The sequence below is a fragment of the Embiotoca jacksoni genome, unplaced genomic scaffold (genome assembly GCF_022577435.1).
Source record: "Embiotoca jacksoni isolate LCO1_2020_lvr unplaced genomic scaffold, fEmbJac1.0.p SCAF_92, whole genome shotgun sequence".
NCBI lineage: Eukaryota > Metazoa > Chordata > Actinopteri > Embiotocidae > Embiotoca > Embiotoca jacksoni.
Genome location: NW_027185450.1, coordinates 312,015 through 327,500, shown reverse-complemented (window position 1 = coordinate 327,500; position 15,486 = coordinate 312,015). Strand labels below are relative to the sequence as shown.

The following is a 15,486-nucleotide window of genomic DNA, read 5'->3' as shown; positions in this document are numbered from 1 at the left end:
AAAAACCTTCATTTAAAAACTGCATTTTGTGTTTACTTGTGTTATCTTTGACTCATATTTAAATTTGTTTGATGATCTGAAACATTTAAGTGTGACAGACATGCAAAAAAATTGGAAATCAGGAAGGAGGCAAACACTTTTTCACACCACTGTAGGTGTGAGTGGTCTGTCTTTTTGTGTTGGCCCTGTGATGGATTGGCGACCTGTCCAGGGTGAACCCGCCGTCACCCGGTCAGCTGGGAGAGGCTCCAGCCCCTTTTGACTATGCAGGGTAAAGTCGGAATAGATAATGGATCGATGGATGGATTTTGGGTTCTTGATTGTAGCCACGTTTTGATTTGATCTTTGTGCTTTCTACAGTGCAGAACAAAACTGAATACATCAAAAGTGTGAAATAACACATTTAGATTTATATAGTATGTAAAAAAAAAATAAACTTAAACAAACAAAAAAAACATTTGAACTTTGGTTTCTTGATAGCAGCCACCTTTTGCTTTGATAACAGCTCATCATTCTCTCAGCCAGCTTCATGAGGTCGTCACTTGGAGCTTTTCCAGCAGTTTTGAAGGAGTTCCCACATATGTTGAGCACTTGCTAACTGTTTTTCCTTCACTCTGCAGTCCAAGTTATTCCAAGCCATGTCAGTTGGATTGAGGTTGGGTGACTGAGGAGGTCAGTTCAGGTTGGTCTTCATTTCCTGGGGTCCTCGTGAAAGGCAGTTTCATCACAGCATTTGGTGGTTTTTTTTCAGTGTTATTAACATTTTCTGGACTCACCGAGCGTTACGTCTTAAATCATTGAAGGGTTGTATTTTGTCTTTACTTGGTTGAGTGTTTGTTGCCATGACTTTGCATACGAATACCAACAATACCTTGATTCAACACAACTGATGATCTCATGAAGAAAGCAGAAAAATGCACCAGTTAACTTATACAAGGCTCATTTATTAACTAGAAGCCATTCCCGGTTTTCACCTCATGAAGCTGGTTCAGATATTGTTGCAATGCTGTCACGAAGGTGAACGGACACTAGTTTGAAGAATTTTGATACTTTGGTTTGGTGAATAATTTTTGGTTCACATAACTCAACTCCATGTGTAGTTTTCAATTCTTCAGTTTTACAATGTAGAAATTCAACCCCGTTTCCATAAAAGTTGGGACGCTGTTTAAAAGGTAGATAAAAACAGATTGCAAGATTTGTAAATCATATAAACCCATTTTTATTTGAAAATAGAACAAAGACAACATATCAAATCTTGAAACTGAGACAGCATATTGTTTTATGAAAAATATCTGCTCATTTTGAATTTGATGGCAGCAACACGTCTCTATAAAGTTGGGACAGGTTCAACAAAAGACTGGAAAAGTTGTGTTATGCTAAAAAAAACAAACACCTACCACTCTGAAAGACTGTGTGGGAAAATAGTGCAACAATCTAAGAATAATGTTCCTCAACGTAAAACTACAAAGAATTAGTGGATTTCATTGTCTACGGGTTCATAATATCATTAAAAGATTCAGAGAATCTGGAGAAATTTCTGAACACAAGGGACAAGGCTGGAAACCAATATTGGATGGTGGTGATCTTCGGGCCCTCAGGCAGCACTGCATTAAAAACACACTATTCTGGAGTGGAAATCACTGCATGGGCTCAGGAACACTTTGCAAACCATCGTCTGTGAACACAGTTCATCGCTGCGTCCACCAATGCAGGTTAAAACTCTCCAAAGAAGAAACCAGATAGAAACATGATCCAGAAACACCGCCGCCTTCTCTGGACCGAGATCATTGAAGATGGACTGAGGTGAAATGGACAACTGTCCTGAGGTCTGATGGATCACAATCTGAGATTCTGTTTGGAAATCATGGACGCTGCATCCTCCAGGTTGAAGAGGAGAGGGACCATCCAGCTGGTTATCAGCTCAGTTCTAAAGCCAGCATCTGTGATGGTACAGGGATGCATTAGTGCACATGGCATGGGTAGCTTGAACATCTGGAAGGAAGCATTAATGCTGAATGATATATTCAGGTTTTGGAGCAACATATGCTGCCATCCAGACAACGTCTCTTTCAGGGAAGGTCTTGTTTATTTCAGCAGAACAACGTCCATGACACAGACACCTGACTTCTATGACACAGACACCTGACTGACCTCTACTGATGCCTGCAACTGAGGCGTTTACAGAACCTCTGTAAATCGGAGCTACAGTAAATATCCTGGGTCACATTCTTCCCCTTTTAACTGCATTGAGAAGCTTCTCGATTAATTGTGCCATCAGTTGAATTGTAATTGACTTGTGAGGCCTATGAAGACTCACACCTCTCCTCCCCTCCCTCCAGTGGGCTGTAACCACCTCCTCTCTTTGAAGTGGTTACACAACAAGTCAGTAGAACTCAACCCTTCGGTTATGTTTAAAAATCACATTTAGCAATTCCAGTTTATTTTTACTGTCTGTGATTGTTGGATCTAGTCATACAGTGAAAATACAGTTTATTGGTAGGAGAACTTCTTTTAATATTATTATCTAGAGGTATACCGCTCTGTAGAGTTATTTTTATTCTCTCGGCACATTATGCCTTCTGTATTTCATTTTATTGTACCATAACCTACAGCAGGGAGCCCACCTGAGAAAAGAGTCATTCCCACGCAACCGGACCTCGGAGAAACATTTACCGACCGCAGAAAAGTAAGTGCTTGACTGTCAGCTGACTGCCTGTATCGTGCCGGTAGAGCTGACTCACCCGCTGAGTGACTGACTGACTGACTGACTGACTGATGGATTGACTTGTGCGAACATTATCTCCCTTTTTGGAGTGGATTATATGTGGTTTTGCATATTTTGGTTTTTCTTGGATATATCCTGAAGTGGACTCTTTTTATTGGCATTTGTCTGTTTTTTATTTTTCTCTCATTGAACTAATATTTTCTGTCTCTTCTCTTGGGAAAATAAGAGACTGATTGGCAAGAACTGTGCATCTCCTGTGGTGTTTTGTCATTGCTGAGGATTGAAAGACGTCTATTTTTTGTTGTTGGTACTTTTCTATGGAAGGTCTTTTTAGGTTGTGTGAGAGTAACGTGGGTTATTGTTCATACCTCCTTTGTGTTGGCTTAGTTTAGTTTAATTTAGATACATTATTGTCAGGGTTCTCCCTGGCTGGCACCGCAGGATCAAGAATACAAAAATTGTAACATGAAGCCATCACAAGTGTCTGACTTTTGAAGATGAGAGAAAGATGAGGAGAAACTCTCACATATGCTGCTGATCGTCTCTCCACCATGGCAGCAGTCCTGCCTGTTTTTAATGGTCTCTGCTGCCTCAGAAAACCAAGCAAGGAAAGCAGGGAACAGGAAGAGAAGCAGAAGGAAGCCTTTGAGCTGGCTGTCTAGACGAGGAGGGATATTTGTTGCTCGGCCTCATGATTTATGCAGGAGGTTCAGACTCAAGTGGAAATGTGTGGCTGAGTGTCTGCTATCATGAAACCACTTCATGTAGATCTTGTATATATATTTTTACAACATTTTATACCTGCTGCTTCAGATGCCAAATATGTCAGTAATTCCTGATGTATTTTTTTTTTAACTAATTTTTGTATTCGTTTTCAACAACATACACTTTCAGACAGTAACTTTCTCTGTCCATTTTTCAGCTGTATTTGGTCTTCGTACACGATATTCAGGTATGATGCACAACGCACAGAAGGAACAACAACAAATAGTGCCCCCTCCAAAACAAGAAAAATAATAACAAAATTAATAAATAATAAAATAACAATAAAAGGTGTTGGAGAAATAATAATTGTCCACGCCTAAGTGTAATACCATAGGTGCTATATTTGCTTTCAGGGAAGATGGTGTATAATGTGTGTGTATAGAGAAATTAGATAGAAAGTAAGATGAAAGTTCAAACAGAGGGTCAAGCAACAAATAGTAATAACCCTCATTGTATTACTAAATCTGTGACAGGACCCCATCATTTAGTAAAGATCGACTTTTGGAGCCATAATGAATGTTTCATGAACATTTAACTTGGGGCAGAGCCAGAATATATGCGTGTGATTGGTAGCACGTGTTCCACAGTTCCTCCAACATAAATTGGGATGCGTCTGGTCCATCTTGACTACTATTTCTGGTGTTCTGAAGAATGTGGTGATTATTTTCCATTTAAATTCCCTCCTGGTGTTCCAGTTTGTAACTAGGTGTGCCTCTGTGCACATCTCCCAGGGATCTGTGGTATGACCTTGTTAATTTCCGCTTCCCATCTTTGCTTTATCTGTAGGGCAGTGGTTCGCAAACTTTTTCTGTCATGGCCCACTTTGGAGGAAGAAAAATGTTCATGCCCCGTCGCCCCAACAAAATTGTAACAAAATGGTCCATGTTGAATTTTTATTGAAATAACAACATTTTGTGACTCCTCCATCTGTGCTTTCTCAAATAATAGAATAAAGAAAATTGCAATCACTTTCAAGTAAACCAGATTGCTCCATCAGTTAAAAACAAATAAAATGTGCAATCACTATGTTAGAACAATGCAAATAAAGTTCTATCTGTGCAAAAAAGAACTAATATTTGGCACAAAAAAAAAATAGCTTATTGTGGCTGCAATTAACCTGTTTTGCACTGAATATCTTTTCAAGATAATTACAATGAAGTTCAACCTGTGAAAAACTGAACAAAACAAGTTTAAACATCAGGCAATTAAGAGTTTTACTGAGTTTTACACTGTGCCAGAGATTATTTAGCCAAGAGATGAGGCATAGAAGAACTCCATATGAGCACAGATGCTAGGTCCCAGCTGTCTCTCACCTCCAGGATCAGCTGTTTATTTGACCAGAAGAACACGCCATTTACTTTGCACACAACTGAACACAAACCAGAGGGAGTTACAATAACACCCAACTCATGTCACTTATGGCGCCGAATTCGAACAAACTCTGGGCATTCTGGGAAAAACCATTAATGATCCCAACAAGCTACAATATCTTTTCAAAACAACAATAACGTGCAACCTGTGCAAAACAAAATAAAATGAGTGCAGATATGTGTAAGCCATCAAGTTGTATCAGTATTAGTGGCTGCAATGAGCCTGCTTTCCAATACAAATCTTTTTAAAACGGGTTGCAGACTTGATACGGCCACTCTCAATTCAGGCTCAATGTTGAGCTAAGATCTGTGTTTTGTTTTGAGAGGCAACAGCAGAAAAGCCGATCTCACAGAGGTAGGATGTGGCGAAGGGAAACAGAATGTCCACAGCCCTCTGTCCGATGAGTGGATGGTCCCTCTCCACACCGAGCCAGAACTCACTCAGTGTTTGAGCTGTAAACCTCAGCCTCCAGGTAGAGTCGGACGTGCACACTAAGTGAGTCTGCAAGGATCTTGGCCGTCGCGCATGCGCAAGCGTAACCTGTTAACGACGTAACGTAAACATTTACACGAAAGTACAGGCATTTCTCCACGTATTTATTAATAACTTAGTTTTATGTCTGTGTACTTTGTTCTTTTGTAAATATGTGAAGTTCTCAATAAAGTTCTTGAAATAAAAAAATTCTGCATTTCCCCCTGTGCCCCACCTGTAATACCACTACGCCCCACTAGATGGGTGCGCCCCACAGTTTGAGAAATACTGCTGTGGGGAATTATGCAGTAATTCCTTTGTTTTGAAGGAAATCAAAGTGGACACAGGAGAAGTGTGTCAGTCTGCCTGTCAGGATCCCTGTCTGACCCTGTGTTGTGACCTTTGTTTCCCCAGACCTCCTCTCCTCATGTGTCCTGTCATTCCTCTGTGTATTTGTTGTTGTTTTCCATGTGCTTTGTGTTTTGTTCCTTGTCCTCCTCCACCCGCCTCCAGTCACCTCCCATGGCCACGCCCCTCATCAGTCTGAGCAGCTGCTACCAATCCAGCTGATCACCACCTGCAGGTTGCTCATCTCACTAATCACCTCCCCACTATATCAGCCCTGGTCCTGCAGTCCTGAGGTGTCAGTCCATACTGTCTGCTACGTCCACTCACCCACAACCTGTCGCCCGCCCGCCAGCTCCACAATGAAATCCTGATCAATAAAAGAAGTGGTTTGACATTTCTCCTTTGTTCCTCTGGTTTCCAGACATTGATGAATGTGGCCTCAACGAGACCCTGTGTGGCCCTCGTGGCTTCTGTGAGAACCGACTGGGTTCGTTCAGGTGCCTCTGTGACCAAGGCTACCAGGAGGCCCCGGATGGTCACGGCTGCCTGGGTAAGTGAGGGACTTTTATGTCTATATGTTGTATTATATTCAATTTACAGTACCACTGAAAAAGTTTTGACACACTGACAGAATGAGCATGTATTTTTCATAGAACAATTACATTTCTTTGATATGTTGTCTCTGGTTTATTTCCAATTAAATATGAGTTTACATCATTTACAATCATCATATTCTGCCAATTCTTTTTGAAAGAGTTGTTCGGTCAAAACATAATTTAAGGTTGAAAACCCTGAGAACCGTTTGTATTTCTTTGCACTGAGATTATTTGCTGTTAAACTAGGTTTAATTAGCCTGGCTCCCCCCACCTATCACTCACAGCTTCAGTTTTCTTCTCTGTGAATGCAGTCTAGGTATTAGTGTTTTCTCAGCCACTCTGAGGGGACGTGGGGGGGGGGGGCACTTTAGTAGGTAGCTGCAGCAATGGAAGAGTGTCGGCCGGTTTCAGTGCATGCTGATTGGTTAAAAGGAACCCGAGGTCTACACCCAGTAGGAAGGAAGGACTGCAAACCATCCTCTGTGGAGGTTTGGACAGATCATATTCATGCAGTGAAACTGGGTTGGGTTCACACCAGGCTGGGCTTGAGGGCGTTCTACGAACTCCAAAGTGTCAAAATGTGAAGAAACTCACTGTTTCAAACATTTGAACCACAGAATTCACGCTGAAGTGGACACAGTTTGGACTTTTCTACTTAAATACTTCATGTCTCGTATAAAAGTCTGGGTTTCTCTTTAGTTGAGGTAAATGAAGGCGCCAACCACTGCTGGCGGGTCGACAGCCGGCCCTCCTACCTTTGGAGAATGTTTGAAGGCAGCAGTGCCAAGTGGTGCCGACCTGCCATCCCAGAGAGAAAACCACGGACTTGCGTTAAAATAAGGGGTTTTCCTCCAGTCTGGTTTGGAGTGAGTCGGACCTGATGAGTGCTGGTGGTTTCCCCGGACTAACCGGGCCCCTGCAGCTATCTAGTCTCATTTCCTTCAGCAGGAAGGACTCTCTGAGCGAACTACCCCCGTCTGAACCCAGATAGAAAACCTCCCCAAACAACCACTCTCTGACCGAAGTACAGTACCGGAACCACAAAAGTTCGGCTCAGACACACCGAAACACACTTCACATCTGTCCTGTGGCAGAGCTGCTGGGTCCAAACCAGGTCCGCTCTGCCAAACCATCACTGCACTGTGGCAGACACAGATGGACTCACTTCCACAACCTCAGTGGTGGTGAACCGCCAACCGTTGAGAATGCATCCCCCTCCCCTCCTTACTTCCTCTCTCCCTCAGACAGTAAGAGATGCAAACTAGTTGAACTTTAAATGTGGACTTCCTTCTCTCATTGGCAGAACAGTAGAGAAACTGCTGCTGGATCTGCTCCGTTCTGAGGCTCCATGCTGATTGTTAACTAATGATTTATTTGAAATAACCTTCATCCTCTTGTTGTTCTTGGTCTCCTCCACAGATGTGAATGAGTGCGAGCTGCTGAGCAGTGTGTGTGGAGAAGCCCAGTGTGTGAACGTGGACGCTTCCTTCCTGTGTGTGTGTCCCAGCGGACAGGACTACAACGTCATGATCGCCAAGTGTGAGCCCGTCCCCACAGGTGACCCCTCCACCCCCCACATGGACCTCGGTCCAGCTGAACACATCATAGCTGGTGTCGTCTGTCCATCACAGAGCAGCTCATTCTCACGTGATGTATGCGTGCACCCATTAAACGGATGCAGGGACTGAAGCCAGACATCACTCAGCTGTATGTTTGATACAACCTACAGAAATCACTTCTGCATCGTCTCCAACGTTGGGCTGACATTACATCCCACCATACATGAAAAATAGAATTAAGTTTCACGCACATCACAGGGCTGTATCCTCTGAGTGTGAGTCCCTGGTTTGGGCCCCGGGCCACAGGTAGTCATCAGAATATGGTAAATAAATATAGTGTGAAGTGGAGGGTTCATACTGTAATGCAAGGTACATTTATCAATTTATATATATGTATTCTTGGTAAATCTTATTGAGCTGGCAGTTTTAGAAGTAGCTTCCAAGACTTGGTGCTGAGGTCCCGCCCACTGTGACATCAGGACACACACCTTCAACTGCCCCAGTCTGGTGTGTGTATAAAGTGCAGCACCGTCCAGCTCTCTTGGTACCGGCTTTGCTTGGTGGCCTTGACCTGGACTTTTTAAACACGTGTCCATCCTCATTGTTACTGCTGGACAACATCAGGCAGGTGGCAGCAGGTGGCAGCAGGTGGCTCCTGTGAGGTTGAGGCTTCTGTCAAGGGTCAGTCACAGTTTAAAAGCACACTGCAAAAACACTTTGCATTTATTAGGGCCCGAGCATCGGTGCGAAAGCCCTGTTGTTTTTCGTAAAAATGTTCGTCGTTAGACGTTCTTATTCTTGCGTAAAGTGATTTTCCTTTTTGGAGGCTTTATCATATTCAAAAACTCATGAAAGTGGAAACACATACGTCTCCTGGTGAAAGATTTCTAGATATTCTCGTGTAGTCGTGAGTGGGCGTGACCAAACGGCTCGAGAGCGCCCCCTAAAGAGATGCCCCGGCGGCCACATTTACCTAAATTCACCAAATCCAGTGGACACGTGTATCACACCTGGACGCACAAAAAAGTTACATTTCACCGTTACGTCAACTCGACAGGAAGTCCACCATTTTTAATTTAGTTGCCATTTTGGCCGATTCTGACACGTTGTACTTTGTCGAACTCCTCCGAGGGATTTTGTCGGACCGACTTGAATTTAGGTTCTCTGGATAGAAAACATGTTTGGGATTAGAAGTTATCAAAATAATTCGTTTTCATCGATGTGTGTGCCTGTGAGAGGCGGCCATTTTGAGTGTCTCGCCATGAAACTACGAGTTGCTTTAAATCTTATGTACATGGACCGACCTTCTCCAAACATCACAGGTATGATAACAGCCCCGCCCTGAAGACCCCTGTGTGGTAATATTCACTCATAGTCATAGCGCCCCCTGTTGGCCACTGGAAATGACACTTTTCATACTTTCACATTCTACGTCGAGCTGGTTGATCCCATGAACGTAAAGTGGGGTCACAATAACCTAAACATGTAGTTGATGACATATTGAGACATTCGTTTGACTTTGTCAATGGGCGTCGCCGTGACGATGCGGCAAAGTTTGATGTCTCGCCGTGACACAGGAAGTTGATGTTTAAGGTCAAAGGATGCTTGAAACCTCACGAAACGTGTCACATACATCCGGCGTAATGAGACGATACATCTGATGTGTTTTGCAAGTCGGCGTGGCCAAACGGCTCGCCAGCGCCCCCTGCTAGAGACAGGAAACGAGACAAAAATAGCAACTTTAAGCGGGTATACGCGGTCCCTCGCGCGCTGCATGTCGGGGAGACAGCTTTGGGGAGGCGACACGCTGGAGTGCGAGGGCCCGTACATCACTGCTTGCAGTTTTAATTATTAATGTATTTACTAGATCAGAAAGTAAACTGAAGAAAAACGTGAAACAAAATATTCACGCGCTGCTTTTGTTTGTTTTCAGTGAGAAAATCTCCATTAAGAAACAAACTCTCTTCACTGATACATTTAAAAGTTGTGTTGTGAGCGATGCAGCCATCTTCCTCTTCCTGTGGCAGCAGCACAGATTCAAAAAATGCCTGGACGGCTTCTGGAATTGAATTTGCCTTGAAAATGTGTGTTTCAGCATCGTCGGTGGAGCGGAAGGAGTGCTACTACCACCTGAACGACCAGAACCTGTGTGAGAGTGTGCTGACCAGCCACGTCACGCTGCAGGAGTGCTGCTGCACGCTGGGAGCCGGCTGGGGTGACAACTGTGAGGTGCATCCCTGTCCGGTCAACGGCACAGGTGAGGCCGAGGAGGAAGTCTGAAGCCCGGCGGCAGACGGTGCTCTTTATGAACCAAAAGATCCTGAAAGAATATCATAAAGTGTAAAACTTGCAGCGCCACCAAAGATAAATAAATAAATAAAACGTGAGAATCTTTAGATTTGCTTGAAGTTTGTCTTCAGCTCAGGTCAGAGGTTTACTGAAGTGAACGCTGTTATAAACCATGGATGAGTGATGGACACGCCCCCTCTGACCCGCCATGTCTGTCCTCCTTCAGACCAGTTCAACCAGATGTGTCCATCGGGGAGAGGTTTTATTCCCGGTGGAGAGGTTCTGTACGGAGTAGCGACCCCTGACAGCTACAAAGGTAAGATGAGTGGCCACGCCCATCTTCAGTGTTACAGCCAGGACGGAGACTCAGGAATACTGGGAGGAATATTAGAGGACTGTTTTGTGGTTTATTGAACGTTTTCAGCTACATCATTAAAATGTTTTTATATTATTGATGTTTTTTGATATTTTTATTTTTTTATTTCATTTTTTGTTTTTGTTTATTTGTTTGTGACAATTTACCTTATTTAAAAACCTTTACGAAGAAAAGTTCAACACTAATTTCAAATTGACCTGATACACTGCTGGCTGACCTGCTAAACAACTGAAAACCACCAGAAATAGACCAAATAACCTGTAATTGACCTCATTGGATTTATTATTAATAGTAATAATAATAATAGTCATTATATTAATACTGACTGAAGGTCACGGTGTGTCTGCAGATGCAGATGAGTGCTCGCTGTTTGGTCAGGAGGTGTGTAAAGGAGGCTTCTGTCTGAACACGGAGGGAAGCTACGAGTGTTACTGCAAGACTGGACAGGACTACGACCCCGCCCAGCTGGAGTGCAGAGGTGTGTGTGTGTCTCTCTCTCGCTCTCTGTGTCTCTCTCTCTCTCTCTCTCTCTCTCTCTCTCTCTCTCTCCCTCTGTGTGTCTGTCTCTCTCTCTCTCTCTCTGCCTGTCTCTCTCTCTCGCTCGCTCGCTCTCTGTGTGTGTCTGTCTCTCTCTCTCTCTCTCTCTGTCTGTCTCTCTCTCTCTCTCTCTCTCTGTGTCTGTCTGTCTCTCTCTCTCGCTCTCTGTGTCTGTCTCTCTCTCTCTCTCTCTCTGTGTGTGTGTGTGTCTGTCTCGCTCGCTCTCTGTGTGTGTGTGTGTCTGTCTCTCTCTCGCTCTTTGTGTGTGTGTCTGTCTCGCTCGCTCTCTGTGTGTGAAATGTTTGTGTATTTTCTCCATAGACATCAATGAGTGTCTGGATGAATCGGTGTGTGTTGGTGGACAGTGTTTGAACACGGATGGGTCATACATGTGTTTCTGCACACACCCCATGGTGTTGGAAACCAGCAGCAACCGCTGTGTCTTCATCCCTGAAGTAGCTGGTGAGTTCAGGTTAAAACTTTCCCCCCAAAAATGTACAAAAATAAATTAAAACTGCAAGCAGTGATGTACGGGCCCTCGCACTCCAGCGCGCCGCCTCCCCAAAGCCGTCTCCCCGACATGCAGCTCGCGGGGGACCGCGTATAACCGCTTAAAGTTGCTATTTTTGTCCCGTTTTCCGTCTCCAGCAGGGGGCGCTGGCGAGCCGTTTGGCCACACCCACTCGCAAAACACACATCAGCTGTATCGTCTCACCACGCCGGATGTATGTGACACATTTCGTGAGGTTTCAAGCATCCTTTGACCGTAAACATCAACTTCTTGTGTCACGGCGAGACATCAAACTTTGCCGCATCGTCACGGTGACGCCCATTGACAAAGTCAAACGAATGTCTCAATATGTCATCAACTACATGTTTAGGTTATTGTGACCCGACTTTACGTTCATGTGATCAACCAGCTCGACGTAGAATGTGAAAGTATGAAAAGTGTCATTTTCGGTGGCCAACAGGGGGCGCTATGACTATGAGCGAATATTACCACATTGTGTCTTCAGGGCGGGGCTGTTATCATACCTGTGATGTTTGGAGAAGGTCGGTCCATGTACATAAGATTTAAAGCAACTCGTAGTTTCATGGCGAGACGCTCAAAATGGCCGCCTCTCACAGGCACACACATTGATGAAAACGAATTATTTTGATAACTTTTACTCCCAAACATGTTTTCTATCCAGAGAACCTAAATTCAAATTTAGGTTAGGTAGTTATTTTATTAATCGCCGAGGGGACATTTTTTCGCTACAGCAGCATACAGGAAGCAATAGATAATAATAGAAAAGCAATAAAATAGCAGTAAAATTATAAAATGCACAGTATATATCTATATATATTATATACAAACAACCAAGAAACACAGTCAACAGTGTTATTTTGCCAGAGGTGAGTTATTGTACAGTCTTATTGCGGTCGGCAGGAATGATCTCCTGTATCTGGAATGATCTCCTGTATCAGGAATGATCTCCTGGATCAGGAATGATCTCCTCTATCAGGAATGATCTCCTGTATCTGTCCTTGTGACAGCAGCTGGAGGAGTCTTTTGGAGAACGTCCTCCTCTGTCCCTGCAGCAGGTGGTGGAGAGGGTGGTCAGGATTATCCAATATGGATAATAGTTTGTTCAGCGTCCTCCTCTCCACCACCTTTTCCAGACTATCCAGTTTGTAGCCGATGATGGAGCCGGCCTTCTTAACCAGCTTGTTAAGTCTGTTGGTGTCTCCGGCTCCAATGCTGCTCCCCCAGCAGACCACAGCGAAGTACAGTTCACTGGCCACAACAGATGGTAGAACATCTCCAACATCTTGCTGCACACATTGAAGGATCAAAGTTTCCTCAAGAAAAAGAGTCGACTCATCACCTTCTTGTAGACAGCGTTGATGTTGGTCTTCCAGTTCAGTCTGTTGTCATGGAGACACCAGGTACTTGTACTCCTCCACCATGTCCACCTCCTCTCCCAGAACTCTCAGCGGTTGTGGAGCCGTCGTCTTCCTCCTGAAGTCGATCACCATCTCTCTGGTCTTGGCCACGTTCAGGAGGAGGTGATTTCTACCAGCTCACTCCACAAAGTCCTCCACTACTGCCTTGTACTCCTCCTCCCGTCCATCTTTTATACATCCGACCACTGCAGAGTCATCAGAGAACTTCTGCAGATGTCTTGACTCTGAGTTGTTCTGGAAGTCAGTTGTGTATAAGGTGAACAGGAGGGAGACAGAACAGTTCCCTGAGGAGCTCCAGTACCACCGACCACCGTATCAGACAGCACACTGCCCAGACGGACAAACTGTGGTCTGCCTGTCAGGTAGTCAGTGATCCAGGAGACGGTGGACGTGTCCACCCCCCCAACCTCCACCACCTGCAGCTTCTCACTCAGCAGCAGTGGTTGGATGGTGTTGAATGCACTGGAGAAATCAAAGAAAGTGATTCTCACAGAGTCACCGGTTCCATCCAGGTGAGACTGAGCTCGTTGCAGCAGGTAGATGATGCCATCGTCCACTCCCACATGAGGCTGGTACGCAAATTGTAGAGGGTCCAGAGAAGTGAAATTTAGACACAGGAAGTTGATGTTTAAGGTCAAAGGATGCTTGAAACCTCACGAAACGTGTCACATACATCCGGCGTGGTGAGACCATACATCTGATGTGTTTTGCGAGTGGGCGTGGCCAAACGGCTCGAGGGCCCGTACATCACTGCTTGCAGTTTTAATTATAAATGATATTTTGAAGGAAAGTGAACTTGTGATCGGGAACGTTGTGTATTTACTGACTGTGTGTTTCAGAGCAACATGAGGATCAGCAGATCTGGAAAATCTGCTGGCAGACGGTGACCGAATATTTGACCTGCACTCAGCCGCTGGGACACAACAGGAAGACCACCTACACAGAGTGCTGCTGTCTCTACGGAGACGCCTGGGGCATGGACTGTGCTCTATGTCCACGCAGAGACACCGGTACACACACACACACACACACACACACACACACACACACACACAATATGAATTTTCTTATTGATTATTAATCATCAGTCGGCTCCTCGTTGATGATCTTGTTGATGTTGATCGTCCTTTATGAAGGAACTAAATATCTGAACACGTTTCCTCCTGCTGGATGACTTTTTATTGGATTCAGTGTTCTATTACTGACAGTTGGTTTTATGAAGTTTATCTGTCAAACAAACAAACAAACAACAGCCACCAGATGATTTACAGCAAACAAAACATTCATTCGTCTGTCGTTTTCACATGGACTCCTGTCATGATGTCCCTTAATGAGATGAGGGACGGCAGCGCAGAGACTCTTAATTCAATTAGCAAGTTAAATGTTGATCTGAGTCGTTTAGACGCTGCATTCATTTCAGGTAAAAGATTAAAAGACAGTTTGTTCAGAGTCAATGTTTACTTTTCAGGACTTCCAAAATTAATCTGAAATAATTTAATCAGTGGCATTTGGTTGACTATGTACGACTAAATGATAATTACACTTCTAATTTCATTTTAATGATTTCTCCTGACATTGAAATTACTTGATGACATATAATGAACCTTATTTATGAGATGATCTTCATCACTTCTTCAACCAGGAGGCGGGGTTCTGTGTGTGCCAGCGAGGAGGCGGGGCTGTGTGTGTGTGTGTGTGTGTCAACCAGGAGGCGGGGTTGTGTGTGTGTGTGTGTCAACCAGGAGGCGGGGCTGTGTGTGTGTAAACCAGGAGGCGGGGCTCTGTGTGTAGCTGCCTGATGTGTGCAAACAGCTAGTGTCTGTTAGAAGCCTTCATCAACACGGAAAATGACACATTTACTCGGATGATACTCATCTAAAGTAGATTATCTACAGTTTCAGCCGAGTACTCGTCTGAGTTTTCCTCAGTTCCACTCTAAGTTTCTGTTCCACTGCCGGTCAGACAGAAAGAAGCAGGAGTCACCGTGTGATGACGTCATGATGGTGAGGTGAACTTGAAAGACGCTGTCGACAGTTGTCCAATCACATTAGTCACAAGTTGAAGGACTTCATTGACTCTCATTGGTTGTAGAAGTAGATTATTTACACAGAAATGAACTGAATACATCTGTAAATAGTTTTTATTGAATGATTACAGACTGGCAGACAACCAGGTGGCTTTTACCAGCAAACGATTATTACATCATTCATTTATGTTTTACATGTTAAAGGAGTATTTTTCCTCAATGTTGGAGGGGGCGGAGCCTCAGTGACCCGTAATGATAAACCGCCAGTGGATGTTACTGATTAGGCTTCATGTTTACCTGCTAATGTGCATTGAAGTTACTTCTGATACTCCAGTGTTTAATCAGATGAAAACTCGATTATATTTGGACATTTTTGTATTAATATTGGCCAACCTTGACTTCCATATTCACAGTTTCCATGTAAATCAACACCAATGACACACAATACTAACTACACACATCGCCTACTGTCT

General features: G+C 44.0%; 1 protein-coding gene across 4 annotated transcripts in view; it reads left to right on the top strand.

The window, feature by feature from the left end:
• The window catches only part of ltbp1 (latent transforming growth factor beta binding protein 1), a 145,711-nt gene that overhangs the window by 125,332 nt on the left and 4,893 nt on the right, over positions 1 to 15,486 (top strand). For all 4 annotated transcript variants that reach the window (XM_069141860.1, XM_069141859.1, XM_069141858.1 and 1 more), the window contains 7 exons: positions 6,102 to 6,230; positions 7,696 to 7,833; positions 9,931 to 10,092; positions 10,351 to 10,440; positions 10,850 to 10,978; positions 11,359 to 11,499; positions 13,827 to 13,997. In XM_069141860.1, coding sequence (XP_068997961.1) covers positions 6,102 to 6,230; positions 7,696 to 7,833; positions 9,931 to 10,092; positions 10,351 to 10,440; positions 10,850 to 10,978; positions 11,359 to 11,499; positions 13,827 to 13,997 — 960 coding nt within the window. The remainder of the gene's footprint in view (positions 1 to 6,101; positions 6,231 to 7,695; positions 7,834 to 9,930; positions 10,093 to 10,350; positions 10,441 to 10,849; positions 10,979 to 11,358; positions 11,500 to 13,826; positions 13,998 to 15,486) is intronic.